General features: G+C 46.5%; 1 protein-coding gene across 2 annotated transcripts in view; it reads right to left on the bottom strand.

The window, feature by feature from the left end:
• DOCK1 (dedicator of cytokinesis 1) overlaps positions 1-24,342 on the bottom strand; it is a 565,813-nt gene that overhangs the window by 82,270 nt on the left and 459,201 nt on the right. For both annotated transcript variants that reach the window (XM_019035115.4, XM_019035114.4), the window contains exons 32-33: positions 17,791-17,849; positions 10,274-10,422 (exon numbers count right to left, since the gene is read on the bottom strand). In XM_019035115.4, the coding sequence (XP_018890660.2) occupies positions 10,274-10,422; positions 17,791-17,849 (208 nt within the window). The remainder of the gene's footprint in view (positions 1-10,273; positions 10,423-17,790; positions 17,850-24,342) is intronic.

Below are 24,342 nucleotides of genomic sequence, written 5' to 3'. Positions count from 1 at the left end.
TGGGCACCGGAGACTTGGGGATGCCCCTGCAGGAGACGCTGACTGTGGCCCCCTGAGAAGCAATTAGCAAGGAATGGTGAAACCCAAGGAGGGGCCTCCAAATGGACACAGACGCCCTGCCTGTCCTCGATCAGTACACACTGCCCAAAGCCACAGCTACAGATGAAACAAAGGCTTTCAGGGCTGGAGAGAAGTATTGATTCTTGCCTGACATCAAGGACTCAGCAACATCCCCAGAACCCGGACCTTAGTGAATCTCTCCAATTTTCTTCTTGATCTTCTCCATGGTCTCCTCCCTCAAATAAACACTTCTTTTTGATTCTGTCTGGCCTAAGAAGTTCAAGGATTTTAGCAGCATAGACAGATGGTTCTATTGAAGAAGGAGGAATGAATTGCTTTAGATTTTTTTTCTCTTGAAATCTCACATTAACGATTTTTACTGTAAAATAACAACCTTTTGATACTAACCACTGCTATCCTGCCCTTTACAGAAAAGAATTCTGCAAAAGGTAGTTCTTTTTGGAATCACATACAAGGGAGATCGCTTGGTAGTAGCCCAAAAGTTGGCATTTCAAGGCAGTGCCATCTCCCAGATGGTGCCATGATCCAGACAGACTTCAAAGATTAAATGTTTGATGAGGGCTGATGCTTCAGGACAAATAATAGAGACACAAAATTAAATTAAATTCAATCAAAACATGATTCAATTTCATGTATGTTTAATGAGTACAGACAACAAGAAAGGTACAGAGAATGCAGAGAAATGTGCCTTCTCCTGACATGGGCAAACATACAGGCATTTAAAACGCCCATCAATGGTCAAGCCGAAGGGATCTGAACACGGAGTGTAGGTTATGAAAACGGCATGTTTTCTCTGCTTCCATGTAAATCTAGCTGTCACAAACACAGGCAATGAGGAAGCAACAGCTACCTAGGTATGCTGCTGATCAAATTCTGACTGATAAACTTAATGATTTCCAAAAAAGGTGGATGAGTGGTAAGTAAATCACAACATAGCTGATTCTAATTTTACTAACCCTAGTCCAAACTAAGTAATTTACACAAACACCTGGCCACCCTGATCTGTTTATTAGCAAGGATTCAGTACCAGAGATCCACAGCTAGCCTCTAATTCCAGGATCCTCGTTAATTTTTACAGAATACACTCGAATTGATTCGCTAGTGTGCTGTGAACTGTTACTATAATCAGAATTAAATGATCCTGTCCCACTAAATTGGAGATAGTACATTTGCTGATAGAGCAGAGCTGGTTTTATAAAAATCATGCTTATTATCTTCCTCATAAATGCACATTGTCTGGTGATTTGCAACAAGGTTCTCTATGGCTGGGATAAAATTAGCAAGGGTTTACTGTGTTGCTCAAAAGGTGGCAGAGGCTCACTCACGTAATAAGCAAAACCATTATATTTTCTTCTCTTTTCTGAATCACTAATATTGCTCCAAAAATATTCACAGGGTGTCCAACTGAAAATACTGAACAGAGTCTCTCAGTGTCTGATACCAGCAGCCCTCTGAGAACATGAAACAAGAGAACACTTATGAATAGAAGGCCTTTCGGAAAGTTGCTGTTAAATTGACGTGACGGAGTCAGGGGGCTGTGCTCGAAGCGATATTCACGTCTTGTTAATTCAATTAACTTAAAAAGGAAACACTGCTTTTACCACTCACTGCCACAGTTAACCATAGGCTATTGGCACCTATTTGAAAGATCATGGAGAGAAGGATCCCAGTAGTAGCTAATCCAAAAGCCAATTATATTTGGTTTGGAATGCATAATTTTTGTTTTGGGTGAGATTTACTATTCTTACTCTAATGCATCTATAATTTTATACATCTATAATGTATAAAATCAGCCTGCACTTGCCAGACATCCAGGACCATGCTTTATATACCAGAAGAGCTCTAGGGTTCTGTGGGAGCGCAGCAGGAGGCTGGGCCAGGGTGGAAAGGTTTGCACAGACCACTCACTACCTTGACGGAGGGCTCCGAGGTTATCAAGAGCTGGGTGAAATCTGAAATCTAGGGACATGGCCTGCTAAGTACATTAGCAGAAGGGCTTATTTGACCCTTTAAAAATAAACCTGAGTACAGTGCTGCTCTTTGCCCAGAGTGCTCTAGTTTCTCCTGTATTTAAAGAAAAAATGCTCAGAAGATACTGCAGGCAGAGGGCACCAAGGAATCAGACTGTCTCTGCCTTCTCTCCCTGGGACGGGGCCAATCTGATGAAACTGCGCAACCACACCTTACCCCCTGAGCATGTGCAGGGGAAGGTGGGTGGGAGAAAGTTGCTGGACTGTATCTGGGTGGAAAACATGGTTAAGAAGATGAAACAGGCAAGGTTCAGCAGAGAGAAGCGTGACACCGCACAACCCTTGGGGCTCTAGGCGCCCATGCTGACATCCTACAAGTGACTGGTCCCTCCCGATCCATCACTCAGCCTTGAGTCCCTGTGCTCAGACACATTCATATCTTTATGTATAGAGCATTCCTCTTGCCTAACTGCTCTGGAAACGTAATTACACACTAATTAATCGGTGGCACTTCATCCCACATTCAAAAACCTCCACATCCTCCTACGTCTGTCAAGCAAGGGGCTTGCTGACCTTGGAGCTCCTGTGAAACACTCATGAGCCTGGAGGACCCAGAGCCACTCACTTGGAGCTGCCTGGCTGGGGAACTGTCCATCGCAGGCCATGACACCTTGCTGATGCCTGAGACAGGTGCAGCAGCTCCTTATGTCTACATGACACAGATTAAAGAGTGACTTTAGGACTGCATGCAATTCCAGAGGACTCTGGGAACATGGCCTCAAAATTAGTCCTGTTTAATCTGGTTAAAGGGGATTATGGAAGAATCTCTTTGCTGCAGGGCTTTTAGGAATGAAATTCAATATAATCACAGCTCCTGGAGTCAAGGATCTTGGTTTCCATGGCCTCTGAGACCATCTTTGGGTCTGGATTCAATGAAACAGAAGCCTCTTGTGCCATATTTCCTCTTTAGGCAAGAATTATTTTGACATTGAAAGCAAAAAGAAACAAACCAACAAATAAAATCCTAATGAATTAAAGAATACACAAGATAGAATTGCTACCAAACTCATTCACATTCATATTACAGTGGAAAATACATTGGCCTTTCCACCAAGTGGCAGAAGCCGCTGACATTCACCCGGCTATTCAATTACTGGCTTCCGGTTACTGGCATGGGCAGTGTGAAGAGATTATTCAAACAGGAGCTCGGCAACACTGATGACACAAAGATTACTCATGTTCTAATACTGTTACAACTAAATGGGAATTTCTGGAAGTTGTGCAGCATTTTACTGAGCCTCACAAAGATGACAGAAAATAGCTCCATGATTGAAAATATTATTTTTGCTGGGCAGCTTTTTCCATTCCATTTTTATTAATGGTCTATGGCCCATATGGTCATTTGCTGCAATTCTCAGCTGTTAGTTCTGTATTTTCCAAAGGCGTAACAAATGGAATTCTTTAAAAAGATGCCAGGAGGGAATTTAAAAGTATGCTTTTTATTATGAAGCAAAATCCAGTATGAGGGTGAGACTTGGAGTGCGGTCCACGGGAGGGCAGGGTTCTTGGTGAGGCAGGGAGAGTCAGCTTAAGGCCAGGAGAGGGCTCATCTCCTGTGACCAAGGGCAGGCTCATCCAGCTGGATGGGATAAGGGGCGCGAAGACCCCAATGCCTCTCCACATCTCCCCTGCCAGCTTATCAGTCCTGAAATCTTCCCAAGTAGAACCTCTCCTTTCAAACAAATGGAGATTCCTAGAGTCCTGAGTTTAGCGGTAAGCATGCTACTCTCTGGATTGGGGTGGGTACAGGGCGAGGGGGTGGGATGAACACAGATGTGGTGGTGTCTTGAGGAGTTGGCCAGCTGTAAGGAAAGGGGGCAGAGAATTTGCCCTTAGGCACCAGGACAGGAAGAAGCAGCAGGGGGGGATGATTCAGGAGAATGGCTAGGGCATCCGGATCATAAAAGATTCATAGAAAGTGCTGGAAGAGCCAGGATGACCACAGGCAGCTGGAGCACCCAGAGACAAAAGAGGCAGAAGAAATAAGAAATGGGTTTTTGTTGAGGAGCTGCAGTGAGTGCCTTAGGTCAGCTTGACAGAGCTGGCTCTGGGGAGGTGGTGATGAAGCTCTGCCAAGGCCTCCAGACGGAAGGTCTCTGATGCTAATGGAGCTTCCCCCGTGAAGGGCCATGTTCTGGCAGGAGCTTGGCCAGACAGATGCCTATGAGATAGGAGGCCCAGATGTCCACAATGGCCTTGAGTATGGACAGGGCAGGGAAGTGGCACAAGAGTGCCCAGTGATGGAGGGGGTGGCTGATGACAGTGGCCACAGGGCTGGGGGCCACCCCAGGGGCATGGCTGCAGTGGGCATCCACTGGGGCTTCCCACACGTATCCCCACCTCCCCCGGCTTGGAGTATCCACACTGCAAGCACTAGGAGGAAAAGAAACCCCACAGGCAGCAGCCTCCTGGCCGTACACAAACAGGGATGGGATGGCAGAGAGGTGTGAGATTGCAAGAGCATCATGCAGTGTCCAGTCGCTGGGAACGCCTTCCTGTCAACTGACCGGAGCTCTATGGCTGTGGACCCAGCCCACAGTGAAGCATATGACTTTGAAGGTAGGATGGATTTCTAAAAAGAATTCAAGGCCGCTGTGCACATCCGGGGCCTCCCATCTCACAGGCTTCTGTCTGGCCCAGCTCCTGCAGAGCACGACACTTCACAGCGGGCTTCCACTAGCATCAGGGACCTTCAGCCTGGAGCCTTTTGTGGAGCTTCATCGCCACCTCCCCAGAGCGAGTGCTGTCAAGCTGACCTAAGGCACTCACTGCAGCGCTGGACAGAGAGTCCCAGGCCACAAGGAGGACACGGCCCATGAAAGGATAACTCCATGCCACCCCATCCCGCCACCAAGAGAGCCCATTCAACACATGGACCCTGGAGAAGCAGGATAAGGGCAAGGCTGAGCCTATTCCGAAGGAACATTTGTGCTCTTTCTTGCACAAGTGGAGACAGGAAAGCAGTAGGCTCTTGGGGAGGTGTAAGGGAAAGAACGTTCTAATGAAATGCCCGCCGCTGCGGCTGAAGAGCACGAGCACAAGAGCAGAAACTCCGGGCAACGTTTGAAAAGCCAATTTGTAACACATGCTTTTAAAATTCCAGTAATGGTTTGGTGCAGTTTACTCCTGAGTAACATAGCAGGTTTTTCTTCTGAATCCAGCAGGTCTCCTCTCTACTCCAATTGTAAGAGTAAAATACACCTGGACATATATATTATTTCATATTTCATAAACAGTAGCATATTGACAGCTCTACTCCAAAAGACATAGCAACCTTTAAAACATAAGCTCTATCATGGGTTCAAAACACTAAAGTGTTGTAAAAACAAACCCCCCTAATATCTTCCCCCCACTCCAGTAGGGTTTGCACATCTGCTATAAAAGCTATAAAAAAAACTTAAGCCCCTGCTGACGTGACTAATCAGGTGAGGTAACTGGGCTTACGGCAGAGGAGTTAGGCAGCAGCCGACCATCCCCATCCCAGAAGCTTGTGGATGGAGAAGCAGGTGGGGCCAGCCCTGCACCAACGTGCCACACACATGCCCACTCTACACATTCGCCCACATCACCGACAATAGGGGCCATCCCTTGTGCTTTAGGAAGACCAGCTGAGAGGGACGGGTGGAACTGGGGGCAGAAAGGACTTAGAAAACGTAGAGCAAGTCAAGAGACAAATACTGTGGCCCAGGAACAATCCCGGACTAGTGCAATGGTGATTGCGCAGAGGATGGAGGCTGCAGACGAGACAGAGGGAGGACTGATGAAGCTTCACAACCGACTGCCACGGAGGCCAGGGGAGCAAGCAAAGGCCAGTCCAGCGTGACCCGCAGCCGGAAAACCCAGTGACAAGGAGACCGGCAGAAAAGGGGATGATGCTGCAGGCTTGGGGGATTCCATCTGGGAAGCTGAGGTGGGCGCATCAAACAGAAGAAAACTGATCTTTTCCCAATTACAGAAGCAGATTAACATACAAGAGGGATTTTTTTAAAACAAGGGTTAGTTTTTCTGCCTTCATTTTAAAGATCTTTAATGTACGCTATCCCTCGTCTGCAGAGGTTCAAGCAGATGACAACACAGAGAAACAGGTGACTCTGAACCAACAGTTCAGGTAGCTGACCACGCTCAGCCTGACAGTGGGTCCTTCTTGTGGGTGAATCTGTGTCTTCAGGCTTATGCTTGGATTTACATACATCCAAGCACGGCATGTTTCATGCTAGTGAAATAGTTTGTTGTTTATGAGATGGAACTAAATGTGCCAATTACTTCATGGTATTACTCAAAAACAGTTTGGTTTTCTGGAAAGATGTCTCCTGACGCTGGGTCAATGTTGAAGCCCCAATGGGAAGGCAGTGTTTAAAATGGTGGCACAAATTCTGTGGCTCTCGTTAACTTCGGACCATTTCCTAGCAAACCTGGGGCCCCTGCAAACTGGAGAAAATGAAGCACTTCCTCAGAAGATTGCTGTAAGATTTTTTAAACTGCCACAAGGCAGCCATGAGACAAAAGAATGTGAGGGAAAAGGGGAACAATTCAGAAACCAAACTCTCATTTTTCTTTATTCTAACTGCCCTTGACCTTATTTTGACCCAAAGACTGATTAAAAAATGACAAATAGAATGATGTTTTAAACACTTTTGACCATAGTTTTCTGTGCTAGTGACATTTATCTATATAAATACACTTTCCCCCTTAGCCTGATTCTTTAATAGCAATTTTTCACAAAGTCCTTCTTTGGGCTAGATTTATATAAAATTCAAAAAGTCAGATGAATTTTCTGCCTAGGAAAAAGCATTTAAATTATAATTTGTAGTTCCAATGAGTTGGCAGTGAAACTGGGGCCATGATATAGTGCCAGCAGCAACGGAGATGGGGCAAATCTTATCGTATTAACATCAAACCATTTGGCAATAATTTCAAAAGTTACAAAAATATTTGAAATCCGTAATTACATTTATAAGAATGTATACTGGGAAAATTTTCAAAATAAATTCAAGCTATATGCATGAATGTGTTCACCGCACAGTTATTCACAACAGTGAAAATCTGCAAACAACCTACATGCCCATTTATAGGCGATGGATAAGAAAGTGATAGTTAATTTTATGCCATCATTAATATCATGGTTGCTGTGTTGTAATTAAGGGAAAGCTCTTTGATATATTGTCAAACAGAAAGAACATTAATAAAAAAATCTAGGTATAGTATTTACAATGTTGTATTAGTACAGTCTTTATACAAAGACTTTGTATATACACAGACGGACAGTGAGCCAGAGAAACAAAAACAGCTGTTCTTTCAAAAATGAATTATCTGTAATATTATTAAAAATAAATACAGGGAGACCTTCTGCTATCATGGAAAAAAAGAGAGAGAACGGAAGGAAAGAAGGAAGGGAGGAAAGAAGGAAGAAAGGGAGGGAGGAAGGAAGAAGGGAGGAGGTACTAACACCACTCATCCCAGTCCAACTGACATTACACTGGGGAAGTTAAACTAAAGCCCTCTCTACTGTCCACGGTTGGAATAATGTGAAAATAACAGTCACCAGTCACCTTATAAAAAACTGCCTAGGGCTGGGCACCGTGGCTCACGCCTGTAATCACAGCACTTTGGGAGGATGAGGCGAGTGGATCATGAGGTCAAGAGATCAAGATCATCCTGGCCAACATGGTGAAACACCGTCTCTACTAAAAATACAAAAATTAGCCAGGCGTGGTGGCACACACCTGTAATCCCAGCTACTCAGAGGCTGAGGCAGGAGAATCGCTTGAACCCGGGATGTGGAGGCTGTAGTGAGATGAGATCGCGTCACTGCATTCCTGCCTGGCAACAGAGCAAGACTCCGTCTCAAAAAAATAAAAAAAAAAATTTAAAAACTGCCTAGTGGAGCAAAGTGCAAAAAACAAATAATGATCTCCGAGCCAGGTGTTAGGCTCCTCTGCAATGGGTTTTCAAGCACAGCTGTGGGTGTGTGGAGGTTAAAGGAAACGGCTCCAGCAGTCAGACTCTGTTCATCTCCTGTGTGCTCCTCCCCGGCTTCTGGAACAACCCTGACGAAATGGCCATGCCCAGGTTTGTATGCAGCGTTGGGCCCCACGGTCCTGCAGACACTGGGGGCTCACCCTGCAGGCTGCCCCCTGCACTCCACAAACACCCAGACCAAGGGAGGTTCCGGCCTTGAGAGAAGAGAAGCATCCACAGCCACCTTTTATAATGCCAGGCACCGTGCTAGGGATTGTACAGGTCTGATTTTATTTCATTCTCACAACACGCCTTTCTGGTAGATTCTATTTCATGCCAATGTTACAAGCTTGAATTGGAGACTTAAAAGATGTTGAGTGATTTGCTGAGGACCCAGATAATACCTGGCTAAGCCTGTGAATCTCAGTCTCCCTGCCCTCAGTATCTAAACTCAACTCACAGTGTGGAGACTGTTTTGGTTTCGTATCTCTCTTTTCTGTTCTAGGAAACAGCAGAATCATTCTTCGTGGATACCGCCTTCATGTGATATGATGAAGATGACCAATGAAAATCTATAAACTACTCAAAGCTCCCTTAAATGAAAAACTGTAGAGGTGGGTAAGTATAATATACCCTTTAATATTAGATCTCACCAACATCAAGCTATCTTGATTGATGAAGTTTTGATTTCCTTTCATTATAGGAATTTTTCTCCAAATTCCTCTAAAATCTATGTAAAATGCTTAGTATGTTGACTTACTTGAATTGCTATAATAATTTTTAATATTTATTTATTTATTTATTTAGAGACAGGGTCTGGCTCTGTCACCTAGGCGGGAGTGCAGTGGCGTGATCACAGCTCACTGCAGCCTTGACTTCCCTGACCACAGGCGTGCACCACCATGCCTCGCTAATTTTTATATTTTTTGTAGAGACGGAGTCTCACCATGTTTCCCAGGCTGGTCTCGAACTCCTGAGCTCAAGTGATCTGCCTGCCTTGGCCTCTCAAAGTGCTAGGATTACAGGCGTGGGCAACCACATCCGGTCCAGTACAATGATTTTTAAAAGGTATCTTTCAATTCAGAGGACTCCCTAGTACTTGGGCTTCTCCCAGGTCTCCTGCAAAGCATCACAGCCAAACCATTAGTACACTAAGGAGAAAGTCATAGCATGTGCACGTGTGTGTGTGTATGTGTGCACATATGTGTATATGTGGGGATGTACATGTGTATGTGTGTGGGGGGGATGTGTATGTGTATGTGTGTGTGTGGGGATGTACGTGTGTGTGTGTGTGGGGATGTGCATGTGTACGTGTGTGTGGGGATGTACGTGTGTGTGTGTGTGGGGATGTGCATGTGTACGTGTGTGTGGGGATGTGCGTGTGTGTGTGTGGGGGGATGTGTATGTGTATGTGTGTGTGTGGGGATGGGTATGTGCATGTGTATGTGTGTGTGTGTGGGGATGGGCATGTGTATGTGTGTGGGGGGATGTGTATGTGTGTGTGTGGAGATGTACATGTGTATGTGTGTGTGGGGGGATGTGTATGTGTATGTGTGTGTGTGTGGGGACATGCATGTGTATGTGTGGGTGTGGGTGCCAACCCAAGAATACATAAACACTATACTTATTTTCTTGGGATCCAGAAGGAGATTTTTGTTACTTCTTGAGCATAAGTTATTCAGCAGAGTTTGTCCCTCATGCTGTTTGTCACAGTATGTTTTGAGCACTTTATATACACTTTCTTAGAGAATTTTCATCAGTTCCATTGCACAGGCAAAAGAACAAGACACACACTTAAGAGAATAAAAGCAAAGACTTTAGCTTTCAAAATACCATAATTCTGCAATAAGCAGCCGGTCTGAGAGAATGTAACATATGACATTTGATTAAACACTCTACAAGAGTACGTACCAAGAAGTGGGAGCAAGAGACTTTTATCCAGGGTGCAATGTGTAAGTAAACCCAGATTAAAAGAAGTAAGTAAGAGCTAAAAATTGAGAATAATCCTCCCGAAAATTGAGTGCAAGGGATGATAAGCTTCTTCAATAAGGAAAATCATAGGCTTTTTCTCTCTCAAGCTGTAGGAAAATGTGTTTTCCACGTTGGCACCTTTAACTCTAGAACTGTCTACAAGTTTCTTTGAAGGTTTTCAGGTTTGCCTCCCTCATGTCCCCCGGCCACTCGCTGCACATCTATGTCCTTACCATTTGGAAGCTTCGGGTCGAATGGAATTCACACTGCATCATATCAAAGAAGATGGGGATGGTGGCTTTGCGCAGCTCCGTCTCGGGAATTAATGTCATTTCTAATATTGGGCCCACCATTTCTGGAATGAACTTTATCTTGTGTTGACCTTGGAAAAAAGAGATACAATATTCAGAAATAAAGAAAAATAGAATTCTAAAATGGGCTTAAATGGATAAAACAACACAACACAGATCACTGTGACTTTGAGCAGCAGGATCCTGAAAATGTGCATCAATTTCTCGTCTGCAGATGATGATTTTGAACTTTCCCAGCCATTAGTATAAGAAGTGGCCTGTATTCCACATCTTATAAGTGAAGCTATTCAAAGATCTGCGCGGTATAAGCCTGTAATCATGACTTCTCTGTCAGAGAAGATAAACACTGTTTTACAAGTAGCCAGTTCCATCACACGGATTCAGAACACATGCAGCTAATTCCCAATTCTGAATAGAGCAGGGGCTGCGAGTTGGGGGGTCTCAGCCTCTAACTCTGTGCACAGCGACAGGAACAGGAGCCGACAAATGAGAGAGAGCAGATAGTCTCTTGGGTCCTCTTTATCTCCCACATCTTATGAAGATGAGTTTACCATTTGACACCTCTGTAAATAATGCAGGGTGATTTCTGCAACATGCCAAATGACTCCAATCAAAGTAATTCAAGGCGCCGGAATCTGAGGCTGAAACCCTAAAAACAGCAGTGATTCTACCTTTTCGAGCTATTGTTTGATAAGAAAATGCTTATTTAAATAACTGCTTTAGGCCGGGTGTGGTGGCTCACGCCTGTAATCCCAGCACTTTGGGAGGCCAAGGCGGGCGGATCACGAGGTCAGGAGATCGAGACCATCCTGGCTAACACGGTGAGACACCGTCTCTACTAAAAATACAAAAAATCAGCTGGGCGTGGTAGCGGGCGCCTGTAGTCCCAGCTACTTGGGAGGCTGAGGCAGGAGAATGGCGTGAACCTGGGAGGAAGAGGTTGCAGTGAGCCAAGATCATGCCAGTGCACTCCAGCCTGGGCGACAGAGCAAGACTCTGTCTCAAAAAAAAAAAAAAAAAAAAAAAAAGAACTACTTTATTAATCTCATCTCACTTATCTTGTTCCAGATATGATTTTTAAAGAACTCAGAAAAATGTTTCTCAAAAGTTTTTCAAATGTGAATAATAATGAATATGATATTAGTTAGCATTTACAATTTACATGACAAGCTCAAGATAAAGCATCATCTCACTGAATTTTCACGGTAACCTTGCGAGATGGGTACCTTCTTAACCTGTTAAACAGACGAGGAAAGTGGGCTGTACCCAAAGCTGTTCTGTGAGCTGTTCAGAGAAGTGGAGAAGCAGGATTTGAACCTGGGTCTGAGATTATGAAGGCTTAGCTGTGACCCTCATTTTACAAATTCCTTCCCTGTTTGCTTGTCTCAGGATCTTTGCATGGCACTCGGACCCTACCCGCCTCTCTGAAAGAGAAATCGTTTGAGCTGTCCACTCCCTTATTTGTCCCCCCTAATTGCAAAATGAACAGAGAGGTCAGTGATCTGTCATTTTCCATCATTTTATCCCCCACTGTTGAGACATTACAATGCTAAATAAGCCCCCAGAAGGTAGAGACTGGCTTCTCACAAGCACTCAATTTATGTTTTTAATTTCAATGGTTTTTGTTGGAAATCTTGGTATCATACCTTCCTGGGTCTCTGTCGCTGACTTAGAAAGATGCTAGCGCAGGATCACCATCAGGAAATCTGGCGACCGGGCAGAGCAGCTGGCAGCTGGGCCTGATGTGGTGGCCAGCCCCTCCCTCCTGCTAGTTGTGGGTTGGCCGCCATTGTGCCCACCCCAGCCGGGGACCCCATATTCTGTGGGTGCGTGGCTGCTGTACTCCTGAGGATCAGGGTGAGCTCATAAAGAGCTTGAAGTGAACCAGGCAAGTTCAGAGAGATGGGAGAGGGAGGAAACCACAGCAACTGCCAAGCTTCTTTCACTGCCTGGACACTGCACCTCTGGAATGAAGCTCCTGGAAGACTCCTTTCTAAAAATGGGGCTGCGAACCTTAGTTAAGGTGACATAATGAAACTCAGAGGCAGGTCCTATCAAAAAGGTGGTGTTTTAAAAGCTGACCCTCTTGCCTTTCAGAAATCTTGATTTTGTTTTCATTTCACCCCACTGTAACTAAAACCATTTCCAACATATAACAGAAGAACGCCCAAGAAATTAAATATTTGAATAAAATATGTGCAGTATTTTAACACCAGCAATGTATCCTGAATTAACCAATCTTATTAATATTTCTACACAATCAGGAAACCAAATTCTTTAGTTTTCTTTGCAACTCAGCGAATATACATTTCGGTAAAGAGAATCATTAAAGAAATGTGGCTACCATAACGATACTTAAGAGAATACGTAATCCTCATAATTAGACTGAATTACTTTTTATTGGGTGGACATACACACAAAATGTAATTAACATCTTATTTTTAACTTTTACTAAATAATTAATATTTTGACTAAGGCTATCATTGTGTGATTCTCATCACTTTCCCAAATGCTTAATGTTTTTGAAAGGCCTGTAACTGCTGCAAAGCATTCTCTTGAAAATGCTATCATATTCCATCTCTCAGGTGACACTTCCCTTGTATTATGCCGAAAAAATGTCAGAGCCAATGTTTCAGAAAACAGATGATGGTGACAGCGAGTTGTTCATCAACCACAATTTCAGCGTCATAAAGTTCTGTCTGTCACCAACAGGTTTTATTGTTCCAAGCTGGGAAAAACATAGAAAGCAGTAACAAGTGGTTGTAGAAGCAGGGATTGGAAAAAGAAGCTACCAAAACGACAGTAGCTTAACCTTTTATTATCACCCTCCTTATTAGTACAGAAGACACACTGGCCTGGAGCTGATACTGGGTTCTATGGATAGTGACAGCCCTGGGGATTGACTCTTCGTAAACCAGTGGTCCCCAAGGTGAGCAGGAGTGGGTGGGGAATGTTCTCTGGTATCCACCTTTTTTTTTTTTGACATTTGCATTATAGATTTCCCCTGGAGCATATCTTGTTCAAATTTAATGATGAACTCAGGTTTGGAACCAATGAGGACCAAGGTGACTCCTGCAGTGTAGACTTAAAGAAAAAGAGGACACACTTTTGAGCCAAAGGAAGGTGACGAGGAGAATATTTTACTTCCAGTCCTTGCCGGTCTCATAGCCCATCTAGAGTCTATTTTAGTTACAGAACGTGGAGCTCTTTCCCCTGGGAACAACATCTTGTTTTCTCATGAAGCCAAGGCCTCCCTAGTCAGAAGCCTCCCTGTGGGTGTTTAAATTATCTCTTTGCAATCACTGGTGTTCAAAAATCTGGGACATTAAACATAGACTTATCCCAGAAAAATCTCTGTATACACAAGAGTAGGCAGAGCAAAAGCTTCCACCACCCGGCCAAACCCATTAGGCCACAATGTATACGGGTTTTAATGAAAAGCACACAATTTGCCTAGTCGCCAAAAAACACCCATGAAGGGAATCCCTGCATGAAAAATATCCCAAACCCAACGCGGTGGATAAAGATCTTGCTCCAAGCACATTCGTTCTGGCTGGCTGAGGTCTAGTGCTCGCTCCAGTGTGCTGGATGTAATAAACAAAATGTAAATTGAGGCGGCACAGGCAAGGAGATCAGGTGCTCCGGCAGGCTGCTGCACAGAGTGCGCTTTGATAAATAACTCAGGAGCTGGGTAAATAAGCACATTTTCCCCCCTTTTTTCTTTTGAGAGAGAGCCTGCTTTTGATTTCCCCTTTCAGACTCAAAATATGACAGGTTTGGGAGGGAAAGAAACACATCACTCTGTCCCATGGGGCAGTGCCATGTTTGCCCTTGCATTAAATTGAGCAAAACAGACCCCAGATCCTTGCTCTGAGGCTGGGCAAGGAGGAGGCAAGAGCTGAGATGCTCCTCTCTATGGGCCATGCATACTATTGGAAAGACTCAAGGAGGAGACTCATGGAGCATTCAGCTGAAGGTCTGCTCAAGTGACAGTTTATTAATTGTAAGCAGATAAATAGATCTGATTTCCACTTCTATTTTCTTGGCAGAGTCGGTGCTATCATCCTGCCAATATGTTCCCAAACCTGCACCCATTTACAAAAAGTAAAAATAAAATAAAAAAAAAAACTATGTAGAAAGTAGGTTGTATACATCCTGGGAAACTGAGATGTGCTGTCATAAATTTGGAGTGTGACAGCCTTGGCAAAGACACTCAGGCACCTGGCACCATGGCAGGAAGGAGGCCACCCTGTGGTGCTATCCTTAGCCATCCTGAGGGGCTGCTTGGGGAGGATCCTGTGGGCTTGGGGAGGATCCTGTGGGCTGCAGGTGCCTTTAAGATCACCTCCCTCACTTTGAAAGATAACTTATTTTACCAGCAAGGAACCCAAGTCTGGTGGCTGACTGTTACTTCTTGTTGTTTCCAAGTCCCTGACCCTAATTGGCTTTGGTTTACTTTTGACCTCTTGGCCGCTTCTCAGGCCACAGTCAGTGTTCCTGGCTAAAAAGCTGCAAAACACACACCTCATGCATTAATCACCATATTCAAAAAAGCCACTGATAGGAGGGAAGCGGGGAGCTTGCTCTCTTCACTGCAACCTTTTCCAAATCAAAAGTCTCCTGTTGCTTGACTTGGCCTATCTGGAGCGTGACAGATAACATCAAGAGAACCAAGTGCTCTGTGTCAGACCCAAGTGTATCCTCAGAAGGCCAGGCCTGCCCAAGCACTTGGAGGGGGCACGCGGAGAAACTCACCCTTTCTGGGCCCGCCTTTCCTTCCTTCATTGTTATCATGGCACATAGCACAAATTGAAATGGAGCCACTTTCAGTGGTGATCAATCTCAGGGACTACAGAGGTGACATTAACTATACTTGAAAACAAAAACAAAAACAACCCCAAATCAGAAAACTAGAAAGGCAGGAGCACCCATCGGTCAGGGTGACCTCTGGCCAGCTGTGGCTCGAGCTGAGTTTTAGAGGCTCCCTTGGTGCTAGGCAATGACCTTGGCACATGGAGAGCAGTGGAGGATCCTGGGGGTGCTCAGGGGCCAGGGTGAGTCAAATGGTGGCTGCAGCTGTGTACGGGGAGAAGGAAGCATTTCAGTATGTAATGACCCATCAGACCCTCCGCTAGGGTGGTGTCTCTAATTATCATAAATGATGTGAAATGTTACCGAGCCATTCCAGAATGAGAACCTTCATTTGAACGTATATGTGCAAGTGTCCTCTTGGGGGAAATAGGCAATTCCCTGTCTATACTTTAGAGTTGAAATGGAACAACACAGAAGAAAATGGACTCACTCTTTTAGGAGGGGCCAGGGTAAAAGATGGCCTCAGAGAGAGCCTGTGTCCAGAGAAGAGGTCTGGGGTCTGCCCTGAGAGCCCAACTGTGGCAGGTGGAGCTCATATCACCTCTTTCATGAACGTTGGTGCCTATAAAAGTCCTGGACTCACTGAGTTCCAACAGAGAACAGCCCCCCTCCATGCCATTGCTGTGAAAGCCCTCCCCCATCTCCTGCCTCTCTCTCTCTCTCTCATGGGACCACACTGGGTCCCTGCCTGGTGTGGGGCCTGCCGTCTGGCCTAACAGAGCAAATGACAGATGCATCTGTCAGAGCAGGATTTTAACAAAGAACACAGAGAGATCAGTTGGAATGAATCATGGATGGTCCTCCTCCCTGTTCTAAAAGCCTTAGCACGTTATTACTGAGATCATCGTATATATATGTCATAGAATTATTGAGTTTTGGGATTGGAAGGCTCTTGAAAAATTCAGTCCAACCACTTTATCTAACAGCCCAGAAAGACTGAGCCATGTGAATTAGGCCTCACAGGGAGGCAGGAGTGGGAGAGGATGAAAACTTCAAGGTGGGACTTATCATCTCTCTTGCCTCTGAGCCCAGAGCCCCTACCTTCCTCCCTGGGATGGCAGTAAGGCCAAGGACAGGATGGTGCCTGGTAGGTATCATGTTGCAGAGATCAGCAGGCCCTTTGACAGCTGAGACCCAGTACTCAGATTCTGGACATAGGAGCTACTGCAGCAAAATCATGTGCAGAGACCTAGCACAGAGCTTCCTCGAGGGGTCCTCCACTGACTCCAGGACTGACACCCAGAAAGGATGCAATGGTGCAGGTTCTCTTTGTACTGGGAGGGCACAGGCAGACAGGGCCACTTTGACCCGCTCTTCATCCCCACCCAGGAGCATCTGCTGTGGCTTTCCATTCCTGAGAACCTAACTGGGCCTCATGTCAAACCAAAGAATGGCAAGGAAGATGCAAAAGCAAACAGTGAGCTAGAAGTGAAGCGTGGCTCGCTGGGTTCTGCTTCTTTCTTGCCATGCTCTCCAGCCACTGCAGGGAGTCACAGCTGCTTGGGAAGTAAGCAGGCTGGGGTGCAGCTAAGTTGTCCCAACCCTGGTGCAACAAGTGAAACCCTAATGCTACGAGGCTAACAGAGTGATGCGGACAGACCCCTGCCTCCTTCTAGTAGGAAAAGATTCTCTGAGGTAGAGGGGAGAGTGGAGGGTTTCTTGCAACAAGCCAATGCAGGCTTCTCGTGTCCATTTGAAGGAAGGAAGCAGAGGCCTGGAGATCCTGGGGCAGAAAAGCAACTGATGCTTTGCTCAGGACTGAGGCAAGGCCACCAGAACCCCATGGCCTAGGACACCTCGGCACAAAGCAAGCCCGAGGGCTGAGGGCAGGAGCCAGAGAGAGCTTCATCTCAACGAGGAGTGAGGCCAGATTCCTAGAGGGTACTGTAAAGATGCTGGGAAGATACCAAGTTATTGTCAGTCATTGATTCCTTGAAGGGGCTTATCTATAAGAATTACATGTCACATTGGTTAAAATTTTAATAGAGAATTTATTCTTACTGTTCATGATAAAAGTAGTTGGAAAAAATTACTTAATTTACAAATAAACTCCTATTAATTTCATATACACACACAGACCCTTCACTGCTTTGAGTGCAGGAGCATGTTAGGCTGCCACCACCTGGTGGCAGCGTACCTAAATACACGATCTGGTTTTGAGGAGGGGAATTAACCCTTTAGAAGGCAGAGTCTGTAAAACTGAATATGGTAAGTGATGGCAAATGTCACAGCAGGATGAGCTTCCTATTTGACGCAGAAGGAACTGAGGCAACTGAGGGAGGGAGGCAACACCAGGGAGGGAGGAGCTCCAAGCCACGTGTCCACACAACACAAGAGGGTGCTCTGTGGATTTTTCTTTTTGCCCCACCCGTGAGATTTTCTTTCCTTGCCTTTGGTCTTCTATCTCTTAATTCCTGAAAACAGTTACTACAAAGAGTAGCAACTGCTGTCCAAGGAATAGAAGCCATTAAGATCTTAAGACATCCCAACACTGATGAACACGGCCAGTGCCATGACCCACCAGGGATGCAAGATATTCACCATGCCCCCACATCCAGGCTACTCACCAAGGTTGTACCACATGTCTCTGATTTCAAAGCCAATCTGTCTCCTCATATCTCCGTACCTGGAAATCAGGGAAAAGAAAAACGCTGAATCACTCTGGAGAGAATTTGAAAATCGGACTGGAATTATTTTTAAGTGCAGTTAAAGCCTTCTAGCACTGAGACAAATAAAGAGAGTGTCAAAGCTTCAACTTCTCTTGCCACCAAAAGGAATCAAACGAGGAGGAATCTAGCTGGGGGAAATCTCACTTTCTCATCACTGAGGGTTACACAACATCTTCCCCCCGGGTGGGAACGTGGAGGAACTTGTGGAGAGTCATGAAAGCATTTCCCTTTCTTCAATCTCTCAGCTCCTGGGCCCAAGGGGGAGCTTGGTTCCATGCATGTTGTTAGCGTCTAGGCACTGCAGACACCACATAACATCCTACTGCACACAACAGGTTGCTTTCCAAAGTTAAAATTAAATCCAGAGTCAGGGCAGACCTCTTCCAAAGTTCTTGCATTCCTCTATGTCATTTTAAATGTAAGGAAGGGCTTAACACCAAAAGATGCCAACAAATCTTCCATTGTTTTTGTTTATCAGGGAAAATAAATGCTAATTTTCCTCTCGATGGGTGCATAGAGGAGGTGTGTGTTTCATGAGTAAACAGAATTTGATGCTCCAGAAGATAAACCTTTATTAGTTTGTGAGCAATTTAACTTTTTCTTTTATTGCCTAAGGAAAAAGCTGATTATATTAAAAATAATAATTTGCAAAATTATCATACAGGATTACAGTTGAGCAGCTGTGCCATCGAGCCTGCTCTGCTCATCCTCGTGTCAGGAGATGTGAGAAGGAAAGCACTGATTACAGACGAGTGCACTGTGGTTCTTGAGGCGAAGATCCTGGCCGGTAAATCAACAACCGCGGCCAGCTGCCACCTTATTAGAGAAGACTCTGGTGCCCTAAGCACCTGTCTGTCACTCACGGCATGACTGGGCTACAGCCAAGAGTGATCATCTCAACCACAGAAGATCAATCTCACCTGGCAGCTCTGCTGCGGTGCGTGGGAGGCCATGCGCCTTGGCCCACAGTGCTGGTGAAGAAAAGGAACTGGAGCCTAGGCCACTCCCTACCAGGACACGCTAGCTCTAAGCGCAGCCCTAAACCAGGTGAGCACTGATGCAGGCAGACTTGGTTAAGGAGGGGGCATCTCAGCTGGGGAGACGGCCCAGCATTGAGGCCATGGTAGGAAAGGGCTGTCCATGGTTGGGGAAAGCACGCAGGCAGCAAAGCTACTGGACCTGGGTGGGTGGGAGAGAGGAAAGTGCCCTGCATAACTCATGCCCCCAATTGCCCAGGAAACACACGACCTGAACACTGCTTGGAGGCTTGTAGTGCTGGCTCCCCCCATTCCCATTTTGCTCCTGCACTAATGACAAAGGGATCCAAGCAGCTGCTGCGGCCAGGGCTGGGAAAGGATGCAGTTGGCTGCAGGGTGACCTGGCAGGCTGACGTCCTTGCAGCATTTCCCAGGGGTGGGACACACAGAAAGCAAAACTGTGGCGAAGCCCTGTTCTAATCTTTCCTCTGAGGTTGGTGAGGTTCTCGCTGTGCAGGTGGGTGAGTCCCCTTCCAGCCAAGCAGGTGTTGGACAAGCCCAGGAAAGTGGCATCAGAAAGAGGTGGCCCCCCTGAACACAAACACCCCCTGCGCCCATGTCCCCCAGCAGAGGTGAAATGCTCACAGTGGGATCGGCCTAGCATGTACTGACCCACTCAAGCTCTGCACATGCTTCTCACATCCCAGCTACACAGAGTTCTTCTCATTCTGGGATGATTCCCTCAAAATAGGAAGGCCCAGGCCAGGTGCGGTGGCTCACGTCTGTAATCCCAGCACTTTGGGAGGCCGAGGCAGGTGGATCACCTGAGGTCAGGAGGTCAAGACCAGCCTGGCCAACATGGTGAAACCCCGTCTCCACTAAAAATACAAAAATTAGCTGGGCGTGGTGGCACATGTCTGTAATCCCAGCTACTTGGGAGTCTGAGGCAGAAGAATTGCTTGAACCTGGGCGGCGGAGGTTGTAGCGAGCTGAGATCTCGCCACTGCACTCCAGCCTGGGCGACAGAGCAAGACTCTGTCTCAAGAAAAAAAAAACGGCCCAATGCTAGGCTGAACTTCATCAGTGTCTGTGCCTTGCTGGCCCCCGACTCAGTTACTTCTCTCAGGTCCCAGAATGATTAGAATGATAATGATCCCAGGGAAATCCTAAAGTTCAGACATCCTAAAGTACATGATACTCAGCTGCAGTGGATCTTCCACTTGCGGTTTGGGTAATTCGGGAGTGACTTGCTGTGTTTCCAGAGCTGGCACCACAATCTGGATTTGGGAGGCCAGGTGCATCCGCTCCTCTCCATCCTCTTTGCCCCTCCCCACCCCTTCCCGCTCCTCCCCACCCCTCCCCGCTCCTCTTCACCCCTCCCCGATGCTCCCCACCCCTCCCCGCCCCTCCCCGATGCTCCCCACCCCTCCCCGCCCCTCCCCGATGCTCCCCACTTCTCCCCACCCCTCCCCGATGCTCCCCACCCCTCCCCGATGCTCCCCACCCCTCCCCGCCCCTCCCCGATGCTCCCCACTTCTCCCCACCCCTCCCCGATGCTCCCCACCCCTCCCCGATGCTCCCCACCCCTCCCCGCCTCCCTGCACAGTGCTTCTCCCTTGGGTGGTGAAGGAGGCTGAGGGGTGAGGGATTTCCATTCTCAGATAGACTTTACTGTCCTGTAGGTGGAAGATGACAGTTGCTGGCAGTATTTGAGAACTGGGGGATTAGCAAGGATACAAGAGCCCACCCCTCAGGAGAGCCGGGCCTGCGGGCACCAAGGTGCTAAAGATGCGGTTTTAATTGTCAAATAGGACAAGGGAGCAGCGGCAGTGAGGAAGAGTGGGGAGCTGTGAGGGGAAGGGCCGGCTGGAGGTCCCTGGCAGTGAGAGGGATCTTTTCCTTGGTTTTAATAAGAAGGGAGCTTTGATGAATCTATACATGCCCCAGAGTAATCCCCAAATAAAGTCACAGCTGTCACCAGACCTCAAGGGGGCTTCCCAAGCCATTTCTTCGTTCTTCCCATGGAGGAGGAAAAAAGGATAATTGAGAGCATAGGGCTAATAAAGCTTATTGCCTGGAAGCAGAACCCCGGGCTGGTGGCAGCCCTGGGGACCATAACTAAGTTCCTCTCTAGCAATAAACAGCCAAGGGGACTGCACTAGTCATAGAGGAGAGAAGCAAAATGACATGGCCATCCTCACCGGGAAGGAGAGTAGAGAATCCAAGTCCTCAGACTCCCACACCCACAGCATGCACCCCCAGGACAGGGACTTTCCATGCCTCCACAGCACGACACAGCGTCGCATCTTTCAAAGTGCTTTCCTTTCACTTGATTTTGGAATAAGACTATGAGCTGAGCAAGCTGACATTTCTGTGCCCATTTTCTCAATAAGAGCTGAGATTCACAGTGGGGAACACACATGCCCGACTCCACCGAGCCAGGATGGCCTAGAGCTGGGGTCACCGTGCTCTGCCCGGAGCTTCTTACCTGAGCCCACCCACGGTGTGAGTGAGCAGGAGAACCTATGCTTAGGAGGCACACTTCCTATCGCCCAGGGAGATCTGGGATCCCACATCCAGGCTGTAACCCGGACATAAAATCGTGTGAATTTGGTCCCTGTGGCCTAATCTTAGCACCTGGTTTCTTGCACCTTCACTCCAAGAAACATACCCCCGAGTGATAGCTCAGGCTTGGGGGTAAGGCCAGCCTGGGCCTGAATCTAAGCACACCGGGCAATTTACTTGACCACTCTGACCCTCAGTCTCCTCATCTGTAGTGCTGCGAGAATGGTGCATGGTGCTCAATCCTAGGCTTTTGTGAACAACAAGAGAGTGATGACGTCCCTGTCTATCTGGCAAGCACTGGAGCCACGCTAGCTCCTTCCCTTAAAATCTCAGGCTGGGCACAATATTCCTCTCATGGTTGCAATGGTCATTTAGATCGATTCATTTAGTGAACATTTATTGGGCACTTGGGCCAGACACAAAGCTAATGTGGAAATATGAATATTCATATTGGAATATTAATATTACTATGATATGGAGAACAGACAAGACTCACAAACCACAGTGGGCTATGAGCATGGTAGGAGAGATGAACATTAATAAAATAATCACACAAGATAAACATGTATAGATACATAGAGGAATTGTTTTTGCGAAAGCCAGGATCATGGCTTTATAGGGGAAACATGGGAACTGTGAGAAAATCTAACAGTGGGCTCAGCTTGGCTCTGGCAGGAATTCTCTAGGACAATAATATTTGCTCTGAGATTTGAAGAAGGAGAGACGAAATCTGGACGAAGAGGGTAGGGAAGAGCATTCTGGGCAGGAGGACCAGCAGGCGCCAAGGCCCTGTGGCAGGGAGGGAGTAGGTGAGTGCCTGGTGGGTGGGGCTACAGAACACAGAGCTGGTTCCTCTGTTTGAGAGACCAGGGGGTGAGGGGGATGCACTGTGAGCAGAGGCTGCAGGAGGCAGGTTTTTTTTAAAGCACCCCCTGCCGCCGCCAGTTTCTTTTAAAGTTTCACAAACTTTTCTGACATAAAAAATACATTTATTAACCAGCACATATATTAATATACATGTATGTGTATAAAGTTTTATGAAATGATGCTTAACCTTACTGCCTGCAATGAATGCTGATATTTTTTCCTAGATTCTATTTCACTGAAAAAAGAAAAGAAAAGTCTATTGGTCATGACTAGTGTGGGTTGGATTGTGTCCCCTTTAAAGCTATGTTGAAGTCCTAAACCCTGGTATCCATGACTGTGACCTTATTTGGAAATAGAGTCTTTGCAGATGTACTCAAGGTAAGATGAAGTCATACTGGAGTAGAGTGGCCTCTAGATCCAGTGACCTGTGTCCTTATAAGGAGAGGGAGATTGAGAGACACAGACACATAGGAAGACACAAAGAAGAAGGCCACAGGAAGATGGGGCAGGGATTGGAGTGACACAGCCACAAGCCACGGAATGCCAAAGACCGGGGCAGCCACCGGAAGCCAGGAGAGAGACAGGGAATAGCTTCTCCCTCAGAACCTCCAGAAGGAACCAATGCTGCCCACACCTTGATTTGGGACTTCTGCCCTCCATAACTGTGAAACAATCAATTCAAGCCACCCGGTTTGTGTTCACTGTTACGGCAGATCAGCCTAGGAAATGGATATGATGGCCCTTTAAGTGAATAGTCTGACCCAATCAAAGGTTGAGACCTGCAGTTTGAAAAATGCTTTCCTAAGGAAAGAGAATAGAATGTGAAGGCCTAAGACCAAAGTGTGCGGAACCCCCACCGCCACTTGATGCTGGGGTACAGGGGTAGGAATCTGACAAGAGAGAGCAGACACCAAAAAGCTTGGAGAAAGGCTCAGGAGAGTCCTGAGAGCGAAGAAAAGCATGTTCTGAGATGGAGGGAAAGAAGAAACATGTTGAGGATGTGGGGAGAGCATCTAGGGGGCTGAACACCCTCCATCTGCTTGGGGGCAGCCAGGACCTGGCTGAGGTTCTGGGGGAATGCAGTGCCTGGAGCCAGCATCGGAGTGGGTGGGAGGTGGGGAAAGGAGACAAGGAAAGGGCTGAGATGGACCTAAAGGAAGCTGGAGGGAGCTGATGGCTGGGGTGAGGCATTTTTAACTTCATGGGAAAGACTGGTGGGTTCCTAAAGAGGTGAGGTGGGCGGGACCTCAAAAACAACACCACCGGTGCATGTGGGACACAGTGAGCTCTTCTGACTTGAAGTTGGCACAGGTCACCACTTGTTAAGTCTAACTCCCTGAGTCTCCTTCTAATAAGTGAATTTAATTTTGAATAATTTCAGTCTCTTGAAAAAAATGAGCACAGACACAAATTAAATTGATCGTATCTCCTGTTATAATCAGGAATATACAAATGCAGCTTCTGATTAGGTCACGCTGCAAAATGGCATGCACGGCATGTTTATTTCCTGTTAGTTTCCTTAAAGGTAGTATCTAGAGTTTGACATAATCTTCTGGAGAAGATTCTGCAGAACCCAGTGTTTGGTCAGATGGGGATATTTTGGTCCCATTGTGAAACCTATCCTCTTAGAACACTGCAGACTTCTATAATTACAAAAAAACAAAAACAAAAACAACCCCCCCGCCCCCGCCAAAACTGAAAACAGCCTAGGGACCAGGTGGGGAGGTCTTTGTGGATGGTCTCTCTGCACTGAGCTGGACTTTGCCATCAAACTTAACCTCTTGCGCTGAAATTTTAAGTGAGCATTTTATGCTTAGATATGTGGGAGGCCCAATTCATGAACCCTGTTCCTCTTCCGGTCCTGAACACAGAAGCTCCTTTGCAGTCATTCAACACACTGCCCCACACCAGGATGCACGTGTCTTACATAACAAAATTATCAAGCTGGCTGCTAATCAAAAGTCATCCCTTTTACATTTTAGACATATTTCCTGCGCCCCAATAATGTAAAAAAGGCTAGGGGGCTGGGATGGGAGGAAGA

Source organism: Gorilla gorilla, chromosome 8, assembly GCF_029281585.2.
Source record: "Gorilla gorilla gorilla isolate KB3781 chromosome 8, NHGRI_mGorGor1-v2.1_pri, whole genome shotgun sequence".
Lineage (NCBI taxonomy): Eukaryota > Metazoa > Chordata > Mammalia > Primates > Hominidae > Gorilla > Gorilla gorilla.
Note: the sequence above shows the minus strand (reverse complement) of the source record. Positions and strands in the feature narration are given on the sequence as shown.